Source organism: Ictalurus punctatus, chromosome 17, assembly GCF_001660625.3.
Source record: "Ictalurus punctatus breed USDA103 chromosome 17, Coco_2.0, whole genome shotgun sequence".
NCBI classification, from domain to species: domain Eukaryota; kingdom Metazoa; phylum Chordata; class Actinopteri; order Siluriformes; family Ictaluridae; genus Ictalurus; species Ictalurus punctatus.
In genome coordinates this window covers 13,557,278-13,579,676 of record NC_030432.2, presented here as the reverse complement: position 1 = coordinate 13,579,676, position 22,399 = coordinate 13,557,278, and the positions used below count along the sequence as shown (strand labels likewise).

Below are 22,399 nucleotides of genomic sequence, written 5' to 3'. Positions count from 1 at the left end.
GATTAATGTCACTATACATTAGAAATTTTACTGTTACTACACATTTGGAGCTACAGCCTATAAATGAAATTGGCTTAATATCCTTTACAATGTTAAATTTTAATATCATGCTATAATTCTTTAATGTAGACACTCATGTGAAAGCATAACTAAAGAAGTGGTGTACATATTAATTGTGTGCCTTCGTCACTGCATCACACTCAACACTGGCTTAATGTTGTGATGAGAGAGAGACTCAAGGCTAGAGGTGCTGCCCTTGTGCTGTGAAGATAAGCATTACTAATTACGTTCTTTGTCTTGTTGAACACTGATGGTGTTTTGCTTGATTGACATGATTTATTTGTTCAAGAGTCCATCACAAGGCTGGATGCAGAGATAAATGATCCACCATTACCTTCAAATGAAAGCTACATAGTCCTCTACTGATAAATCTATATGTGGATCATTATGTCTTTCCTCTGTTTATAACAGAACATGAGTTTAGGAACAATTCACATATACTTAGCTTGAATAGACAAAATCATTTCCCTATTAACTTTTTAATAAGGATTTGAATCATTCTAGACCACCAGTATGGTTTCCTTGGAGTATTCCTTTCTTAGTGCCTAGTCACCTTGACATCATTTGGGTATCTTAAAAAGTTCCCTCTCTTTTTATGTCACTTTTTCATTCCTTCTTTCTTCTCCCTTTTATACCCTTTCCCTCTCACATTGACTCTCGTTCTCTCTTTATTTTTCCAGAGATTCTTTCTGCTGTTCTCCTTTTCCCTTCATTACTTACTTTCTTTCATCCCTCCTTCACTTGCAGCTACAGTGTAAACAATATTTCCTATAGACATTATCTGCACTACCTTGTGACCTGGATTATGAAAAGAATGCAGAACAGACAATGAAAAAAAAAAGTTTATTGAGAGAAAAAATAATTAACATAAATTCATCTGCTTATGTTTGGTATGTAATTAAAAATGTAAAGAAAGCAAGTAAAATCCAAACATAGAGTTTTAATTAAACTGAAAATAGGCGGCCAATGTGATGAGTGAACAGACTTTGCAATGCAAATATAATTAACAGGTAATTTACACAATGTTCACTAAACAAATTAATAAAACATAGTACTGTCTGACTAAGAATGAATACAGGAATCGCTTGAAGGCCACCTGTAATGAAATCAAGCAATACATCTTCTTTTAAGTTAATTGATGCCTCAACTATGTACAATTATCTATGCTACAATTTATCTATTAGTTAAACTAGTTACAAATATCTTGTTCTTCAAAATTGTGACTGAATGAGGTCATGTCATATGTATGTTTTCATCATGCTGAATCTCCCACAACAATCTATTTTGTGGTTTATATGAATTGTATAATGAAGTTCTTCTTGTGAGGAAATGGCACCCTTCGAGAGCCAATAGGAACAAACACTTTCCTATGAAAATAGCAGCATATTACATGGAAGAATAAAAAAAACACAAACACTTTAAATGACAACACCAATAATTGTAGTGTCTTACAGCACACACAATATAACATAATAAAGAATTATAATAATGTAATTTAACAAAGTTTAATATATAATATTAATATTTAGTGCCAGTCCCCACAGATTTAGGGTTTTGATATTATTTGGTATTCCCAGATAAGCCTTTTGTTAAATGTCATATTCTGCTTTAAGGGGGATATTTTTTTTATGTTATAAATGTCAACTCTGCATTTTGTTGATGAATAAATCATTTGGTAGTTGGTATTTTATATGTCAAAAGTAAACACATCCTTACTGCCATAGTGAGTATCAGAGAAAATTATATTCTGGAAAATTAAGTTGTTTTGAGCTTACTTCATGGGTCACAATGTATTAGATGCAATATATTTTTAATATGTGATTGGTAGAACAGATGGGCTTTTCAAAGCTTAGATTATCAGTGCCCTATTATTATACCTTTATTGTGTTATGAAAGCATATAACGTGAACAGTAGGCAGCAAGGTAGGCACTAATAGTTTAAAGAGACACCTTCTTAAAACATATTAGGACCAAACTGAAACTCAGATTTTAACACTGGGATAAAATTGTGCATGGAAGGGCCGTTGTGAAACCAATGCCAGTACTTTGCATAAAATATGAACATTTACACTGTATTTATATTATTGGTACTATCAAAATATTTTTTTAAACTTTCTTTTAAAGATAGGAAATGTTTGACCAAATGAGGCATTTTTATATAGGTCTAACTGACTGTACCAGTGTGGTAAAAATATTTTATTGCCTTTTTTAAAAAACCTTCCCTGAGTACTAGTTATTTCCACTGTGAACTATGAGTAGACGGTGATGACCTCTCTTCCTCCACCTCGTACAAGCAGAACCCGCTCCAAACCTTCTATTAACACCTCCAAAAATTCCATGTCTGGGACATTCCTGTCAAGGAGTAAATGCTCATAACAGCCACAGAGCATCAGTTACAGTACAAGCGATTATTTACTGCACATTAATAACAATTTAACATTTTTCATTAACCCATTAAACCAACTGAATGTGTATTTTTAATTTAATAACTACTATAAATAATTTAGTAATTACAGTGAAACAAAGAGGAAATGTACGTAGCTACAAGAGTAAGGAATGTCAAAAATGTTTGCCAAAAACAGAGGTGTGTCTCTGTTACATGTGATTCTGACAAGATTGAATAAAATGTTATTGAATTAATGTATTAAATTTAGGGCAATATTAAAAACCTACACATTTTAATGTGTTGATTGTATCATATCCAAAACAAATGACGGCTTGGCATATCTTTACAGGAGAGCAAATCAATTTAAACAAAACATTGGTTGAGTGTGGACCGAGTATGGATGCCATATTGTTAAATAAAGTATACAACCAGGACTATCCATGTATTGGCAATATACTAGTCCTATTAGAAGTTAATTTGAACTATCTCTCTTATCATTTATATATTAACATATTAGACTTTTTTTTATTTGTTTATTTTTAAATTGTCTCATTTTTACATTGTATTGTATTGCAGCTGACAGCAAATAAAAAAGTGATTTGCTTCAGTTAATTTTCTATACCATTTTTTTAAAAACTTGTGTTTAAAAGGTAGCGGACTAGAGGCTATAGAAAAAAAAAAAACATATTGGACATTTCTATGACAGAAAAATCTGGCAACCTCACAGTCGTGAACATGTAGGTAATTTTTTAAATTTGTTCAGACCTCACAGAAAATCAGTTTAAGCAGTGAATATAAGTAAATACTGACAAAACCTTTGAAATAAAGTCACTCTGAATTCAGCTCACAAAACTGAAACTGTTAGAATCCGCTAAACGTTTTTATACTATAAAGTAATCAGTACTAAACTTGATTAAAAAGCAACTGAATTGAAGAAGGATACAGTTCTCATCACCACCCTTGTTTTTAGGTGGTCCAGGCATATTCAGTAAGACAAGGTGGGCATTCTGGGATTTGTTGACCACAGCTTCATTCAATTTGACTGCAGTGTGCATTCTTCTGACATTGGACTGGTTTCTATAACAACACACACACACCAAAGATTTTATACTTAAACTTTGTTCCCTTTTACATCACATTGCCTACTGAACACTCACAACTGCTGAGCATACAATATCAGTGTGCACCCATATGCTGGTTTCCAAAACTGCTCAGTGTTTTCTTTAAGAGATAAGAACCCTTCTAAACCTTTTCTCCACTGAGCTCACACCAGCCAGGTTTATGTTGTGCATTCTGTCCCTACTTTTTGGAAATGAATTTGTTGCTTTTGCCAAGCCTTCTAGCAAAAACTGTAATGAGTACACAATCATGAGGAATACAAACAGAACATGAAGTTTAAGTATTTCCAAACAAAGATTTGCTTAAACAAAATTAAATAAGACTTACAGGTTCTCCCACTCTCTGGAAAGGAAATGTGAAAAAAATGTGGTTTTAGATATTTTTATGATAAAAAGCAGTATTTTCTTTTATATGTTGCATTTATTGACATTTACTTAAAATATTAAGGATAGCTAAAGAAATGTCTCCTGTTGTATTCTCATGTCAGTCTGTGTACTACTTACGGTTTCATGTTGAAGATGTCCCGTACGCATGCTCCAGCCCCACGGTGACGGTGCCTCTCAGCAGCAAATTTCTCTTTGGTCCAGGTCATGTGGATTTGATGAGAGTCAGGACTGTTCCTTTCTACGAGGCCACCATGGCACTTAGAATTCCTTTCATGAAACATGTGAGCCTGTAGGATTAACAACTGAAATGTTTATCAGGGACAGACACAAGCCTTACTATAACATGATTCAGACAGATGTGAATGAAAAGGTTTTCTGTGTACTACAGTAGTGCTTCTACTTTTACAATGAGCTTAGTTATGGCTTCGGTAAGCAGCCATAATAAACACAGTGCGTAACAGTTACAGTACAGGTTTAGAAATAGCCGTGTTTCTTCTAACTTATAAAATGCATATAAAATGCTGAAAACTACATGTTCTACAGCAATGTTCTACAGCAATGTTGTAAGAACATTTATAAATATTAGGCAACAACATTCTCAGATCACCAAAAAAAAAAAGATACAATTTAATACAACATAATTTTGCTACCCTTAAATTGTCAGCTATGATATGTAGTACAAATTCTTAATTTACAGTGGAATGGGTAAGTGAAAGAAAACTGAGAATACCTCATGTTCCAGGTCATCCATGCGAGGCACTTGTAAAGTGTTGGGAGACACGCCCTTTGTGTTGTTCTTTCTTTTAATGGAGCTCCTGGATCCATCTGCAATGCTTTGAATCTGGCAACAACCACAGAACATATATAAGCAAAAGGGCATCAGAGACATGTTTTGTTACCTCTACCAAAAAATTTATCATCAACTATTCTTACTATTCTTACTAACAGGAAAATGTCCACCTGTTTATATCTAAACTTGATATATTCCTTATTTAAAAATGCATAAGAGAAGATAAGGTTAGTGTTTTACAGATAGGTTTTCATTTTTCAATATGATTACTGAACCATGTCTCAAGATATACATATATTTCTTTGGATGGAATTAATCATGGATGTTTGATGTATGCACTTATATAAGAACAGTTTCATCTACATTTAATAGTGCACATTCAGTCAAAAGCCTCTGAAAGAATGCTGACCAACTGTCAGTGTTAGAAACTACATAATCAAGCTGTTATTACCTCTCTTTCCCGCTCGGTTTTAGACAGCTGCATCTGTTTTAGCATTTGGGAACGCTGCTCCATAACTAAGGTCCTCTCGTAGGTAAAGGCTGAGATATCACTCTCATGCTAAATATCAAAGACAGTGCAAAGTATAAGGGGGCGGTCACACCCAGCATCTCACAAATCATAATGAAACAGCATAGGCCAGCAGGTTTCCTTCAAGCCACAACTTGGCCTAGGCTATAAGATTACCAAGACCCTGACACTGAGCTGCAGCACGGTGGCCTAGACCATACAGCGGTTTAACAGGACAGGTTCCACTCAGAACAGGACTCGCCATGGTCAACCAAAGAAGTTGAGTGCACGTGCTCAGCGTCATATCCAGAGGTTGTGTTTGGGAAATAGACGTATGAGTGCTGCCAGCATTGCTGCAGAGGTTGAAGGGGTGGGGGGGTCAGCCTGTTAGTGCTCAGACCATACACCGCACACTGCATCAAATTGGTCTGCATGGCTGTCGTCCCAGAAGGAAGTCTCTGCTAAAGATGATGCACAAGAAATCCCGCAAACAGTTTGCTGAAGACAAGCAGACTAAGGACATGGATTACTGGAACCATGTCCTGTGGTCTGATGAGACCAAGATAATCTTATTTGGTTCAGATGGTGTCAAGCGTGTGTGGTGGCAACCAGGTGAGGAGTACAAAGACAAGTGTGTCTTGGCTACAGTCAAGCATGGTGGTGGGAGTGTCATGGTCTGGGGCTGCATGAGTGCTGCCGGCACTGGGGAGCTACAGTCCATTGAGGGAACCATGAATGCCAACATGTACTGTGACATACTGCAGCAGAGCATGATCCCCTCCCTTCCGAGACTGGGCCGCAGGGCAGTATTCCAGCATGATAACAACCCCAAACACACCTCCAAGAGGACCACTGCCTTGCTAAAGAAGCTGAGGGTGAAGGTGATGGACCTAAACCCTATTGAGCATCTGTGGGGCATCCTCAAACGGAAGGTGGAGGAGCACAAGGTCTCTAACATCCACCAGCTCCGTGATGTTGTCATGGAGGAGTGGAAGAGTACTCCAGTGGCAACCTGTGAAGCTCTGGTGAACTCCATGCCCAAGAGGGTTAAGGCAGTGCAGGAAAATAATGGTGGCCACCCAAAATATTGACACTTTGGGCCCAATTTGGACATTTTCACTTAGGGGTGTACTCACTTTTGTTGCCAGCGGTTTAGACATTAATGGCTGTGTGGTGAGTTATTTTGAGGGGACAGCAAATTTACACTGTTACACAAGCTGTACACTCACTAATTTACATTGTAGCAAAGTGTCATTTCTTCAGTGTTGTCACATTAAAAGATATAATCAAATATTTACAGAAATGTGATGGTGTACTCACTTTTGTGAGATACTGTAAATGTAAATACATACATGTATAGTTGTGATTTTCTCCAAGTAGAAACTTTTCTAAGGTTAAAAAAAATCACTAATGTCTTACCATCTCCACCACCTCCACTTCAGCATTAAGGCGGAGCTGATACATGAAACTCTGTAGATCCTTCTTCATCTGAATGCTGTTATCATCCAGCTGTGCCACAGTAAAGACCCGCATCTTACACTTTTTCCACACCTAAAGAAAGCAACAGTGTGAGTCTGAAAACCAGTCATCAATGAAAACGGCCATAGACATTTCTCAATCTTGTACCTTGTGCTGGCGGAGCAGGAATGGAAGCAGCATGAGAAGGCCTCCATCATGGACAATCCACCACACATCAATGGTGCCCTCAGCCAGACGATCTGTGTTGCTTGGAAAAACATCAACGTTCTTTGCCACAAGCAAAGCCTGGTGTGCAGCAGTCGTCTCTCTCACTGTCTCTGTGGCAGGAAAGAGTTACAATCTATTTATGAATTTCAAATTTGAATATGATTTATGAGAATGATCATAAACAGAGTCAGAAGATAAGTAAATTTAACATGCTTTAAAGCAGGCATACTGGAGAGAAATGGAAAAAACAGCCAGAAGTTCCCAGACATACTTATTTATCAGTGAATCAGCAAAGCGCAAATATCAAAAACTAATCCCTACCAATAAAGTTTTTCCAGGAGGTTGCATCCTCAGCCTGTCTCCAGTTGCAGGGCCATGCCATCAAGACTGCATTGTGCTTCATGCCTCCCAGACCAGCTGACTGGATCAAGTTGGAGAAACCATCTCTCAAGTTAGAGCACACCACAACATGACAGAAGCCCTTTGTTTTCTCTGCAGACATGGACGCCTTGACATTCTGTAAAGAAAGACGAACTGGTATTCAAGATCTATTCATTTAACAATGGTGGAAGATGAACAAGCCATCATACTTAACAATTATATCATTTATAACAGCTATTTATGTTCGCAAAGCTACTATTATGCTGGCATTTCCAACACTGTAATACACTTAGCAGCATAAGAGCTTGAAGTGTTCTTTTCTTCTACTTACTGTTTCTGCACGTTTGGCCTCAGCACTTCGGGTCATATAGGTTCCCTGTAGCACTGAAGACGCAATGGTCAGGCCTTTCCCAGCCTTCAACTGAGATGTAAAAGTGAGTAGTCGCGGATGCTTCACCGCCAAATCAGAGTCAAGATTCAGCAACACCAATAGCTGGGGCCTAAAATATACCATGTTTAAGAGCACAAAAATTGAACAGGCAATAAATATTAGATGAAATTTTCTAATTGTATTTCTTCCACACCCATCTCTGTAACTGCCATGACCTACCCCTGATCACCTGATTACTAATGAAATTCTGTACTGCCTTTAAATAACTCAGTGTTACTTTGCATAGCATTGTGTCCGTGACAAGGTCAAGCCTTTTTTATCTGCTTGTCTTGATTAATGTTTTCCCCATTGCCTGCTTCACATTTCCTGGTTTCTTAGTTTGCCGTTTACCAATCCCCTCACGTTTTTTTTCCCTGAGTATAGCCGTTCTGGTTGCTACTTTGGTTTTAATAAAACCAGTAAACTTGCACTTGCATCTGTCTGTCCGCTTTATGACAGACTTTTACTTCTGTGTTTACCTCCAGTTCTTGGTATGGGGCGGTGCTTCTTCTAATTTGATAAGCGCATATCGTGCAGCATTTAGGGACAGCCCTCTGATTCCATCGCCCCACTCCTTCTCTGCCCTGTGATTTTAGTAACATAATTAACATGAAGGAAATAACTGCCTCATGTTATCATCATTATTACAATCATTATTACAATCATTATTACGATCACCACTATGCATGTAGTACATTACTGAAGGGAAAGTGACTCACCCTCTGTATTCAATGTATTTATATATGCATCCTGCAATCAGTATGGTCACCAGGGCATAATACCAGGATGAAACAAACATAAGAGAGAGACAAAGAGTCATGCCCAGGACCGAAAGACTCCTATGGGATTAGATGCAGATTATTTTACATTATTTCATGTAACAGCAAAACAACTAAAATCCTAAAATGCTGCTGGATTACAGGAAATTAACATTTAATAATTAAAGCTATACTATCACTGTATGTGTGCTGTGTCCTGAGTATTCTGATTCCACTCATGAAACCATTTCTACCATAACTACCATTGTATCATTACTACAGTAAATGTGAGGATACGGAGTTATATATGTAGTATAAATATGATGAGTATAAACTGAAACCAAATGTGGCATATTCACATCAAAATAATTTTATTAAAAGTTATGACTGGTTTCAACATAACTGCATAACTGGCAAAATGAGTAAGATCCTGATTACTTCATTTACTTATATTTTCTATGATTGCACAATTTCCTCTTGAGTAACATACCAGTGATAGAATTTAAACCTAGGTCTCCAGTTCGGGGTGCACAGGAGTGTTTGGATAGCACAGGCCAAGTTTACAAAGAGGTAGCACATCAAGAAAAACCTACAGCAGAAAAAGCATGCATGATAACTTCACAACGGAATCCATTAGACAAAAGTTGAATGAATGTTTTCACGCTAGTGAATACTCTTTCTGCACATCATTTCTACATCAAAGTTCAGTGGGAACATTTAGGGCTTATATTTTAAACCTGCACTTAGCAAATCTCACTGGATTCACAATTTATGGGTGCAGTATATGGTTAAGTGTTACAAAATCCCTTAATAACCTCTGAAAGAGATATATTTACCTGAGGCTAAATTCCTGATAGTTTAGCAGTGAGTTTTAGCTCCACTTTACACAAGCTTTTCAAATGCACCTATCTTTTTTAATTTCTTAAAAACAACTTGATGCTATTAAGCATTTAATAATTCCATATAGTATTAAGCAACGTAAACAACTTAAAATTTATATAGAACTGTTATTTCTAAGTAAGAGGTACCGACACCCAGCCCATGTTTATTTATTTTATTATACAACCTTTTGTCATTAAAGTCAGATCAACCGCCCCAAACTGAATGTTCATTATGGAAAACATGCAAAAGCAAATGTGCTATTTTGTTCTTTTGAAAGACACAAGCCCCATTAGGCTGGATACTATTAGATCTTTTTGGTGGGTGTTAGCAAGTTTGCATGTTTATTTTTATTTTAAACAAAATCAGTAAATCAGGCCCTCAATTGTTTGATGGAGGCCAGGGGAGAGAGACGTGAGGAAGTGACTGCCAAGGTGCATACTCACATTGAAAGTATAGGAGCAACTGCATCCACAGAACCGATAAGAATCCCAATTTCACAGATTCCTACAGTTAGCAGCAATGCCCAGGTTGGCTCACCATTGGATTTACTGTGACCAAATACCTACAAGACAGAGAGGAACACACCCAATTTTAATCGTGATTTATTATGACTCCATCAATGTATGTGAATAATGTGAATACTTTGAAAAATAAATATAAGATCTAGGGTTTGGGCATTTTACATGAATTATACCTATAAATCAAATTAATTAAAATGTATTCCTATTATAATGTAAAACAAGTTAAAACCAAATCCTATAATTAGGACTTGGTGAAAGGACTATTTATAGAAACCATGTTTTTAAAAATGTTTTTTTTTTAAACTGGAAAAAAAGAATAATATTCCAGTTGGTGTTGGATTTTAATGTAGTGCATGGGAAGGGCGATCTTTAGAGATGTTTTAGTTTTGGTAACTGCATGCTGAATGACTACTAAACCCATCGGGCTGTTATTACTTGTCCATTTAACCCTAAAATCCTATTTAACGCTGCTGTATTATCTTGTTTATAGTCTACATATTTCACTTTAAAATGAGAAGTTACAATGATACATTTTCAATACAAATAGTGAAAGTGAGTGAGGGGGTAATTAATTATTTTGGAAGTTATATCTTTTATAAATAAATCCACATGTTCAAACATCTCTCGATTTATTTATAGGCTAATCTGGAAGGGTTGGCAAACCTACATATTCATCTAAAAAAAATAAAGGTAACCTGTAGGAAGGGAATGAGTCCATCATGTGCAATGGCATGCAGAAGCCTGGGGGCACCAGTCAGGCTCTGTAGTCCTACACCACAGCAAGAAAAGAAAGAGCCAATCACAATCACCCAAGGCGAAGGCCAAGCCAGAGTGCCTATCACCGGGCTTCCTTTCACAGAGAGCCCAAACCTGTTTATACATGACAGAATTGCTTTTAGTAATTTGAGCAGAGGCCAGCAAGGAGCTTCACAGTTTTTCAAGTTTTTAAAACAATACTTTTATCAACTAGTATAATGTTGCAAGCTTGCAAATTGATGTTGTACAGTTTTAACAATTTCCAATCAAAATAATACTTACTTATCTCTCAATAACACTCCGTCTATGCAGGCCCCAAACAACACCACGCAAGAAATATCTAAATGCTGCAATTAAGGTTTTGCTAAACCTCACACAAAGGCATTTGAAGAGCTTTTTTCTACACTTATTTATATATAAAGCCCCTTAATCCTAAATCATGGAGTCTGAATTGATAGGTGATCTGGCTCTACAGAAGGATACAGATGATGGAAGTGGTAATAATGGCCATAATGGTGCCAATAGGAATAGACCTCTGAGCATCCTTCAGATCTCCAGATCGGTTTGATCCTGCCATGATCCCTACAAAAACACAACAAACATGGTGTTCACTGCTTAAAGTCATGATCATGAAATTTCAGTACAGTTCATTACCCACCGGTAGTCATAATCTCTACAGGATCCTAAAAAGCATGACTGTAAAGTTTACCATGATACACACCTAATGTGCATTACATATAAAATCTAGCAAATGGTCTTCATTTTTAATCTTTAGGTCACGTTTATGACAAACATTTAGGCAACACTCAAAAATTCCTTATATGTATTATGAATAACTATGAGAAACTTTCTGAGAACAGCTGTGCCCAAATGTCAGAACCATTAAAACCAATAAAAATTTCCTTAAATACCTTCCATGTTATTGTATTAAGCAATCATTTATAAATGCAGTTTAATTAATAATCATAATAATCAATTAAAAGTGATACATTTGTCCTGTATTGGTAGAATACATTTAGGAGTATAATATTAATAAAGACAGCACTAAGCAGATGAATATGGTTTCAACGTTTTAGCAATGTTTTGCTTCCTTATAATTTTCATGTCACATTCCATAGCAATATTAATATAACAGTTGAATTTCAGTACATACCCTTCTATGCAAGTTTTACACTAAAATCATAAAGCTATTATGATATATGGGCCTCTGCTGTCTCACCTGTGACCGAGGGGAAGTAGATGCCCACCATCATTGTGAAGAAAGTGGTGATATCATTGTAGACATATGGCAACTTGTCTCCCATATTCCCCGGTATTCTTTGATAGTCTCTGATATTCTCTGCTAGAGATGACACCGGGTTCTTCTTTTCTACCGGCATCCCACTAGAGCCATAATTTCCCCATAGGTTATCTGGAAGGCAAAAATAATTTGAATGCCATAAAATATCATAATTGAAAGCTTTAAAACTTTACATATGTTTATGTATAATTCTAGCAAACATACTGAAGTATGTAACATTATATGAAGTGTCACCTGTGATAATTCCACTTTGCAGGCCTGGAATACCGTTGATCTCTGTTAAATCGTTCTGTTCAAAGTATTCATCACACGTTGCATTGAGGAAAGGCGAATTACAGAACAGCTTCCACAGGTCTGTTGTACAGGTTACGTTGTTGATCACTTCTGTCTTCATGCATTTGTCAAAGTCGATATTTTTGAGTGTACGGTTACCCAGTACACAGATTCTAATGATAATAATAGCAACAGTCCATTAAAATTTTAAAAGCGTGTAATTGGACAAAAACAAACAAATACAGACAACAGAAAATGTATGTAATGTAATGTGAAATGTAATGTCAGAAACATCTATATATATAAATCAATATGTACATTTTCTTTACATTTATAATAAATGGCAGCTTAGATGTTGGTAGTTGTTACAAGGATATTTGGTTGAAAACCAAAAGTGTCTTATATAGTTTTGCATTTCGTAAGCTTTTACATCAACGTGCATACATTAATATTTTCAAATGTGGAATCAAAAATTGATCAAATATTCACTCAGCATAATTCATTAATTATGTCATGCGGTTTATTTTAAAAAGTCCATGAGATTAAGTAAATTTGAGTGTATGGTGTACTCACTGGAAATCTGGAGGGCTGATGACAGTCCTGATGACTCCAGCGTAGATGGCCATAATGGACAGAATCACACAGGAAAGAAAGACCAGTGCCAGTTTATTCACATACCTGACCCCAACAAACACCACCAGAGCCATGATGGCCAAGCAGCATGTTCCATACACCCGCATGTTATTCAGGTCCTCAAACAATGCAGCACTTGGCACTATGTACATCTATACATGAGACAGAACAGATGAGAAGATAACAGGTGTACACTGAAGTGTCTGAAGATATGTGATACACCCACTCTCATCATTAATTTCATTATGAAAGACGCTTGATCTAATACACTGTTTTCTAAACAAAGAAAAATGTAAAAGGTTATTCAACATTTATGGAAGGAACCTTCAGCTAGAGAGGGAACAACTGTTTTTAGCTGCTGTAATGTAAAAGGAACAATAATTAATGTAATAATTAGTAATAATTATTGCTGTAATAAAAGGAACTAACTTGTTTCACAGACATTCCGCATCATTTAATGTAACTATAATTGGATTTAAAAAATACAGCCTGCTGTTCTTTAATAAATTAAATGATTACATCTCTGGCAAATTGCTTTGATATAAAAATAACGAAGCACTGTGGGACATGCGGTTATAGAAAATAATCACAGAACTCCATTGATGTTTATTCTCCTATAGCAGCTAGCCTGTCATGTTTTACTCCTTACATAAACTTTTTCTACCAAATAAGCTTGAACGGATAGGAAGATAAAAATTTTATATTTAGCCATTCAATGTAGATCGATTGCTACCAGAGCAAACAGGAGCTCCCATGAATCAGCTATAAATACAAAGTTAGTTATAACCACTTTATTTATACTAGAACACTATTGAATTCTCAATTCTGACCGGACAGTGGGTCTTGATGAGTTTTCTATAACAGGCTCTCTGAAAGTAGTGCCAGCTGCAGGGCAAATCGGAGGTTAAAATTCATGCACTGTTCCTAAAACAATATGTTTTCAGTAGTAACTATTTCACATGGACCTGTATGGTAAGCACTCATGTAATTTAAGCCTGTTTTTGAGTATTGTTATTTTAAAGAACATATAATGAAGACTTCTTTAAAGAGACATTTATGTAAGATTTATGGAAGATACTTGTTTCCGCTCTTTGTAACAGTCAGAGGAAAAGCTGTTTCCTTAGGTTTTACACCATGGGAAATTCTTGAGGGCAGAGGAATTTGCACTTTACAGTTTCTCAGTTTCATGACAAACTTTTTTGTCTTATTAACTTCAAGAGAAAGAAAAACATACAAAAGCCGATGAGAGAACAACTGTTTATATCTGTTATAAAGTAAGTGGTAACAGGAATGAACATCTAAAGAAGTACCCACCAAAAGGATCTCTATGGTGCCCAGTATATACATGGATCCAGCAAAGGTTGTACCAAGGTAGAAGCATAACCCAACAGCACCTCCAAACTCTGGACCCAGTGCCCTAGAGATCATGTAATATGAGCCACCAGCTGAAAATGAAATGGGACACCTAAGAAATTTATCATATCTTTTCATGAATACTAAATTCAAATTTAAATAAAGTCAGGGAAATTTCTGTTGCCTGTCATACCTGGCACCATTCCATTAGTTGCAATGGCACTCATGGATATTGCTGTCAGTAATGTCTGTGGGGCAAAGCATAGACTTGTAAATTGTTCAAATAAATGATACAAGATTTACTAACAATGGATCTAGATGGAAATCTGTCAGAGTAGCTTGTTGTTTAAATTAGGTTTATACGGAGATAAAGGTGTACTATATAGATGTATTTTTAGTTTTAGTACTCACACAGGCACAGCACATGAAGACAATAGATAAGGAGCCTAAAATTCCAGCTGTGCCTACGATCCAGGTGAGGCGCAGAAACAAAACAACACCCAAGATGTTTTGCACACAGGGCAGATACACTCCAAAAAATGTGCCCATTGGAGGACCCTGACAATACAAAGATACAGGAAATCAGACTACAAATTCTCAACTGATAAAGAGCTATTTTGGTTATTTGGGTTAAGTAATATAAACACTATGCTTTTGTCAAATATTCTTCAGTGTATCACAATACTGTGACAACTAAGAAAGAATCAAATTTTATTTAGTTAACAAGTGCATTTGGCAACATTCTTTAGCATTGAATCAATTTTAAAAGCATAACAAAAAGTCTTTTTTGTGACATAAGCTTAAAGAACATTAAAATAAAACTACTGTAAATCTTCTGTTTATTGGTGGTTATTAGAAGTACATCAACATGTCATAATTCCGGTGGTATGAGACTGACCTTGACGGTGACCCTCTTAACCCCATCTTCACTCTCAGCTTTCTCATGATCTACAACCCCCTGTGTCAGGTTTGTATAATTGGCCAGCTTGTTGAGGAGGGACGCCACCATTGGAGTACTGTCCATTTCTTCCTGTGTGTAACAAAAGTAGTTGTTAAAACAAAAATAAAAATGCTGAAACAAGCAATTCAGGTTTTTGTAATTTATACTCGATATGCTATGCAAAAATGCTAGCAAAGGCCTAGGGCTGTTTGTGCAAAAATTAAAACAGAAACAACATTTGTGGGAATCTACATCTGGGAATTAGTTGGTAAGCACTTTGTATGTTTCCTAAGATTTTTATGAATAATTGAACTGTACCTCGAAGAGTGCCATGTTCTTCCCATCATAGCTCCTGTCATGGTCAGAAGGGGTTTCATCACCTAGACACATTAGACACACATATTTTAACATTGACATTTTATTATTAGTTTGTGTCTGTAACAACTGCAGATACTGCTATTTTTATTGTAAAAATGGATCATGCCACAAAATAAACAGTGTAAATTCGTAATTTTGTCTTGCCTTTGGCTTTTTAGTTTGTAATAGGTTGTGTTAGTATTTATTTTCCAAAAGGCCGATATTTTAACAATCCCTAATTCTTACACTCAGCAAGATTTTCTCTTTACTCCACATAGTCCTGTACCATAGAGGTTTTACATTCTGCTAAATTAACTACATTAATGCTCAGCAACAAATCAGCATATACTGTACTACTGTCCAAACCATGATGTAATATTAATGAAAAAATACATTAATATTGAAGTGAAAATGTACTTTGTCTGATTTACAGTAACTATGAGATTTATTTTACAACAAGGATATAATAATGAGTATTTAGAACTCAATGCTATAAATAATAATAGAGGGATAACCACTTGGCATGTGCACTTGTTCTACTCAATGTACAGTTTAGATAAGTCCAGGAATCCAAAGCATGGGGAGCAAACTATTCTTTTTCTGCTGATGGAAAAAGATCAGTATGGGAAAGTGTGTATGTGCTGAATATGGGAAAACATGTAGTAAATGACAAATCCCAACTGGACCTTGCCCACACCTGACAGGAAATTACTCCATACTTAAAGTATGAATGTAAGTTACTTATTCAGTTTTAGCAACACAAAATAATGGTCTTATCAGGTGCTTATAAAAGACATCAGGTCTAAAAATAGCATTTCTGATATTTGGGCCATCTTTCTGGCCATAATGCTCCTCACTTGTCATGTCATTTTAACAACAATATTTTAGTCTAAATAGCTGCAATATGCTAGATGAATTAATATCTCCTTCAGCATAGCCCTGTTAAGTCAATGTATCATTGTTTTTCTGTTATATTGCATCTGTATCCAAATTTTATCAGAAGCTTTTTTTTTTTATTAATCCACATGAAGTATTTTGTGCTGCAGTTAATGTATGAAAGGTGCTATACAAATAAAGTTAATTATTATATTATTATTACAAGGGTTATAGTATACAGACCAGACAAAATCATGCTCTGGTAACACTAGCACAGGGTTTAGCATTATAGCGTATATGTCACTACATGACTAAGGTAGCTATTAATATCTTAATCCATCACAACACAAGTGTAAGCTGCATACTGCACCTGTGTATGACTGAAGGCAAGGGGGTTCATGTGGATACACAAGAGAAATTCTGACAATGTGGAGAGAGGGAATTTAATAAACATGTAATTATGTAAATGACCATTTATAGCGGTATAATATGTATTTATAGCTCCAGACGTGGGTGTCACATACTACAAAAAAAAAATATCTTACTAGTTAAGACAATGGCAGATCTAGTCATAAAAGTAAACTTACCTAAATGTTTTGATCTTAACCCTTCACCATAATCCATATCCTGAAGTGTTTCTGGACTGTTTTAACCCCTTGAAAACCAGCCAGCCACTATGCCACTCTAATTTTTACTACAATATTCTCATAGCCAAGTTTCTCCCATTTCCCGTAGCACTGCTCTGTACTCTAGTGCACTGTAGCTCAGAGCTCAACTATCGCCGAAAATCCCTCTGATCAGCCCTCTGTGCTGAGACAAGCTCAACAGAGTGTGAGCTCATAAGGCTGGCAGAGAACATGTGCTCTATCTAACCATGTGCTTTAGTCAGTGCTAGCCTTCATCTCATTATCTACCTTGTGTAGCCGCCTATTCTTCTTCACTCCATTTTAGTTTTTCATTTGGAGTCTTGTAATTGTCCGTTAGCCTGCTTTTAGCTGAACTTTCATGTTCTCCTCACCTTGTATACCTTATTGGGATTCCCACAGCCTTTTCTGCCTTTATAAATGTGTCCCTTTCCCAGGAAAAGAGGAACAGAAATCTGTTTTGACTGATGAATGAAACATAATGGCATAATGTCATCTAGATAAGCGACTCATGTCAACATGTTTTGTATAAACAATGAAGCATTACTTGTGATAAAGGACCAGATACAAATGACCAAAATATTTTCCACTGGCTCATTCCTAAAGTAATGAGACTTGAATATGTTCTCTCTGTCTCACACACACACACACACACACACACATGTTCACACACACATAGATAATACTAAAGACATAGTTTAAAACTTTCCACAAGGTGCTTAAGTACACTTGTGAAATCATATGAAATCATCATTATGAGTAAGGATGGGCGGATTAGCCCTGGAAGTCCTCCTGCACAACTGGATATGTTGCATATGTCACAGATAATGAAGCTTTCATTATAGCATTCGCATTGTGCTTGCTTTCTGTCTCTTGCTTCAGGCTTAGGTTAATAAAACCTGGGAATGAAAAAATGCACCCAGGAGGGCAATTTTATTGTTTTTTTTGTAGATCTTCCTCCTCAGTAATGGCCTACTGATTTAGTTTTTTATGGCCAATGTCATGGAAATTATTATTTTACATTTTCTCATTCAACACTTTTGTTCAAAGTGACTTACAACTGAGCATTTCAAGACCCAACACTGGAACTCAGAACCTTCCAATTACTAATCCAAAGCCTTAACCACCGAGCCACCACATTCTGTAGACTGTCCTTTCTGCCAACATTGATTTAGATTAACCATCAAGGTCAGAATTGTCTCAAAAATGGTGGATGTGCATTAATGGCAAATCATTAGTGAACAATCTCTGATGTGCTTTTCAGATAATATTTACGGTGATGTTCTCCCAACTGACATTGCTGGAGTAATTCTTTAGTACATTTACAGCTCTTCGCTGATTATGAGTGAGTTTCCTGTTAAATTATTATCTTCTGTATTTTCTGTATGTTGGGAAGCAGAAAAGTTTGTTTTGGAGCATTATATATAAAGGAAGACTTGTAATATTTCCCGAAGGGTCTCTAAAAGGGTTATTTCAACAGCAAATCTGATATGAAGAGCTTCTAGAGGTCCACTGGTGAGAAATGATTGCATCAGTACTTTGATCAAATTTGTACAATTTTGTCAACTTATCCATTTCTCCTTGTTCTGCTGCTTCTCATTCTTTCAGTGTAGTTAATGTTTACTCATTGTGCTCTGTCACATCCTGCATATTTATGGTATTGTGCTGCTTGATGTTAAAGACCCACCTCTTCCGTGAACACCTAACTAACCCCTAAAATGCCAACCCCACATTATCCTAAAACAAACAAAAAAAACTTACTCTGGCATTTACACCTCTACTCTGCACACTTTGCTTTTCTAGAACTCAATAAAAAGATCTTGTATGGTAGAACTACTTGTATTGTTCACCACTTGATTTATCGCTTTGCTTGTATTTCCTTATTTGTAAGTCACTTTGGATAAAAGTGTCTGCTAAATGAATAAATATAAATGTTTATAGTTGGCACATGCATCCAACTCACCCTTGTAGCTTAGTAAATGTTTCTCACGCCTGAGACAATGTACAATGAAAGAATGCTTGCTGAAAGCTTCACCATTCACATATGAATGTCTGCCCAGTAAGGAGTGCTGCCTACAGCCATTGTTCTCTGTGATGTAGGTATTGTTTGTTCAAGGCCAATTGACAAACCATCACTTTTGATTGGTCATAGGGCTATGGCCAATGGTTCAAAAGACAATAAAGAAATTCAAATGCTTTGCTAGAGTAAAATGACTGCTAGATAGTTCTAATGGGTGTGCGCTGCATAGGTTTCAACTTGTAACTTCACTCTAAAGAAATGAGCAAACCTGTGTTTATACAAACTGTCTTTCATACATCTTTCAAAACGTCATTTAGATCCTGTATCAATCAAAGAGCAATCCTGTGTTTATAAAAACAGTTTTTCATACATCTTTTGATACATCATTTGGAGCCCTTCTCAATCCATAATACAAATTTCTTTATACTTTAATCTGAGTATGCCAGTTATGTCTTTCATTTAACTAAACTTTTTGGCACAGTTGAAAAGGTCAGACCTTCAAACTTCTTGCTTGTCTGAATTTCTAATTTTATATAAGGTTTTAATGATTGTTTAAATACTATTCCATAAACAGTGCAGAACAGACCCTGCTGTATATCCACAATGAGTCCACAAGCAAATTTCTACTATTAAACATGTCACATTGCAATAAGTCAATTCTAACAACATGCAAACATGGTAGCACATAAACACACAAGCTTTTCAAAACATCTATTCAGATATCCATCAAAGTTATTTTTAAACACAAATTACCTATTTCTCAAAACCGTTCACCAAAAAAGAGCCCATTACATCCCAGTACCCAGTGACAACAGTACCTACTCAAGTTAGCCATAAAGACAACACTGACTACATACTGTTGAGATAAATATTGAACAATCATCCTTTTACTTATCATCAGCAATAATACTATGTACAATAATAGCACATGAACCACCATTCCATAATTTTCCAAAGCTATAATAAATCATATAACTGCGTTTAAAACCAACAAAGTACAACTGTAATGAATGTGAACCATTCATCTGTGTTTGCAATTTCTGTAATCATAAAATCTTAATAGTTACTGTTTGCTACTTCAGCAGATTACAGGAAGTACACAAGCGGAAAAACTGGCTATATAAACAAAATAATTGTAACCCTTTAAACCCAGGATCTGCCCGCCAGTCCAACTTTTACATTACTCACTCTTGTACCCACAAACCTTTTCTATTAGTTTCACTATACAGTAATTACTGAATAATAATCTTCAACACCAACAGTGAATAATACACTACGACTTTAAGGGTTTTTGGAAATGTCCACATGTTTAAAATGATTACATTTGGTTTAATTCTTTTTTGATGTTAAAAACATATACAACAGTACATAGACTATTTGTAATGCCATTACACATATAAAACTACATAATTACAACCAATAGAAGAGAATTACAACTTAACAGCATGTTTAAAAAAAAGAAAAGAAAAAAAGAAAAAGGCTGCAAGCTATTAAAGATCTGGATCCAGTTTAAACACAACCTCCTTTTCAAAGCAAATTTAGTCTGGGATGAGGTTTATGTTTATTTTTAGATCTTTTAATTTGTAGTTATAAGTAGTTTTGAACAGCTCAGACAAAGAGCGAGAAAGGGAGAGAAAGAGTGCACATGTTTTGTGAGGTTTTTGCCAGTCTAACATAAAGAAGTACAACTCCAATTCCAAAACAGTTGGGACACTGTAAAATATAAAAACAAACAGAATGCAATGATTTGCAAATCTCATAAACCCATCCCATCTTTACTTCTGAGAGACTCTGCCTCTCAGAACTCTACTCCCTTTTCTCTGCCTACTCTTTTTTATACCCAAGCATGTTATTGACATGTTGTCAGTTAACCGAATTAGTTGCAAAATGTTCCTCCAGTTGTTTCTTTTCAGTAACACGTACTTTTCCAGCCTTTTGTTGCCCACCGTCCCAACTTTTTTGAGATGTGTTGCGGCCATCAAATTAAAAAATGCCTTACATACAGTACATTTCTATTGTGAATAACATTTTACACAGCGTCCCAACTTTTTTGGAATTGGGGTTGTGTATAAGCAGAAATCCACAGAATGTACGAGCCGGTAGAGAGTTATGACTAAGACAAAGAGAACACTTCCGTGTGCCTGGGTGAGCTATCACACTGAGCTATCACCCACAGAGGTTGGATTTTCCAAATCATCCTTACCTGAGGAAGGTCCAAACAGAAGTTCTCGCCTCTCTTCGTCTGGGTTATTACCATCATAGTTTGAACTTGAAGCATTACAATCCTCCACTGGCACAACTGTGAAGTTAGTGGGCATTTTCTTCACAACGTGTGCTCCTTATGTCTGTGAAATCAACCTCGTCCTTGTTTCTAAATCTCTCTCTCCTGCCCTGACTCCCGTACACACAAACTTGCCCATACTACTTTCCAGGTTTCGTCACAAAAGTTAAGTTCTTTCGCTCACTCCCCTACCGCTCAGGACCCACGTGATGTCTTCTACAGAAACAGAAGAACCGCCCAACTCTTCCCTCCCCCTTCCATCCATCTTGGCAACTGACTTCCAAGCAGCTCACACTCAGTCAACATGATGTCCCCTAGCGGTGGAACATGTGTGTGGTTGGATGGTTGAAAATAAAACAGTTTGCTTGGCCAGCTACATAGGAGACAATTTTCAGACAAATAAAAGAAGGCTGCTGGGTTTTGCTTCGAAAATAAGAAGTAATTGTACAGTCAAAGTCTCCAGAAGAACTGTGGCTGGTTCTGTAAGATGCTCAATAAAACTTACCAACTAACTGCCTTATAAAACTGCACAAATTGTACCAGAGACTATTTTTATCTTTTTGTCACACCAAATATTGACTTTGTTTCATTTACTACTGTTTACTTTTAATTATTTTGTTATTTTGAAGGCATCTTATAATATATATATATATATATATATATATATATATATATATATATATATATATATATATATATATATATATATATATATATATATATATTATATTTACACATAACTTTATTTAATTCATTCATTCCATTCCTTAGCCCTAGAGTTCAAATTCAACAATTCCTTCATGACTTCTAATTTACATTTGGGAGGCAACACTGTAAACCTAGGGTTAGCAAATCAAGCGGTCTGTTATATTTTAAACCTGGTATTCCCAGCACAGTGCTGCTGGGTGGTGTTTCCTGCTTCTGATAGTTGCATTTCTAATGACCCTGAGAGGATTTATAGTGAGGTGGTGGCTTGTGGCGTCGGGGAGGGCATGCAAGTTAAGAGGCCAGAACAAAAGCACATTCTCACAACTACCCCCACCCAAATGCTCTCTCTTG

General features: G+C 36.1%; 1 protein-coding gene across 1 annotated transcript; it reads right to left on the bottom strand.

Annotated features, from left to right (window-relative positions):
* Positions 1-889: 889 nt before the first annotated feature.
* LOC108278164 (solute carrier family 12 member 7) lies at positions 890-21,539 on the bottom strand. The gene is made up of 26 exons (XM_017491347.3): positions 21,263-21,539; positions 15,481-15,542; positions 15,121-15,252; positions 14,634-14,780; positions 14,416-14,470; positions 14,184-14,314; positions 12,810-13,021; positions 12,198-12,409; positions 11,883-12,074; positions 11,147-11,245; positions 10,946-11,003; positions 10,603-10,777; positions 9,830-9,948; positions 8,995-9,093; positions 8,466-8,585; positions 8,226-8,330; positions 7,648-7,816; positions 7,257-7,452; positions 6,876-7,045; positions 6,669-6,800; positions 5,193-5,300; positions 4,682-4,792; positions 4,069-4,238; positions 3,893-3,907; positions 3,390-3,523; positions 890-2,401 (listed from the first exon to the last, which is right to left on the bottom strand). Exons 1-26 carry the CDS (start codon positions 21,375-21,377, stop codon positions 2,310-2,312), a joined length of 3,330 nt encoding a protein of 1,109 aa, XP_017346836.1. The 5' UTR covers positions 21,378-21,539; the 3' UTR covers positions 890-2,309.
* Positions 21,540-22,399: the final 860 nt, after the last annotated feature.

Coding starts and splice junctions, on each gene's coding strand:
- LOC108278164 (XM_017491347.3), bottom strand. CDS start 21,377: ATGCCCACTAACTTCACAGTTGTGCCAGTGGAGGATTGTAATGCTTCA. Junction 14,781..15,120: donor TTAAGAGGGTCACCGTCAAG/GTCAGTCTCATA, acceptor TTGTATTGTCAG/GGTCCTCCAATGGGCACATT. Junction 8,331..8,465: donor AAATACATTGAATACAGAGG/GTGAGTCACTTT, acceptor CTAAAATCACAG/GGCAGAGAAGGAGTGGGGCG.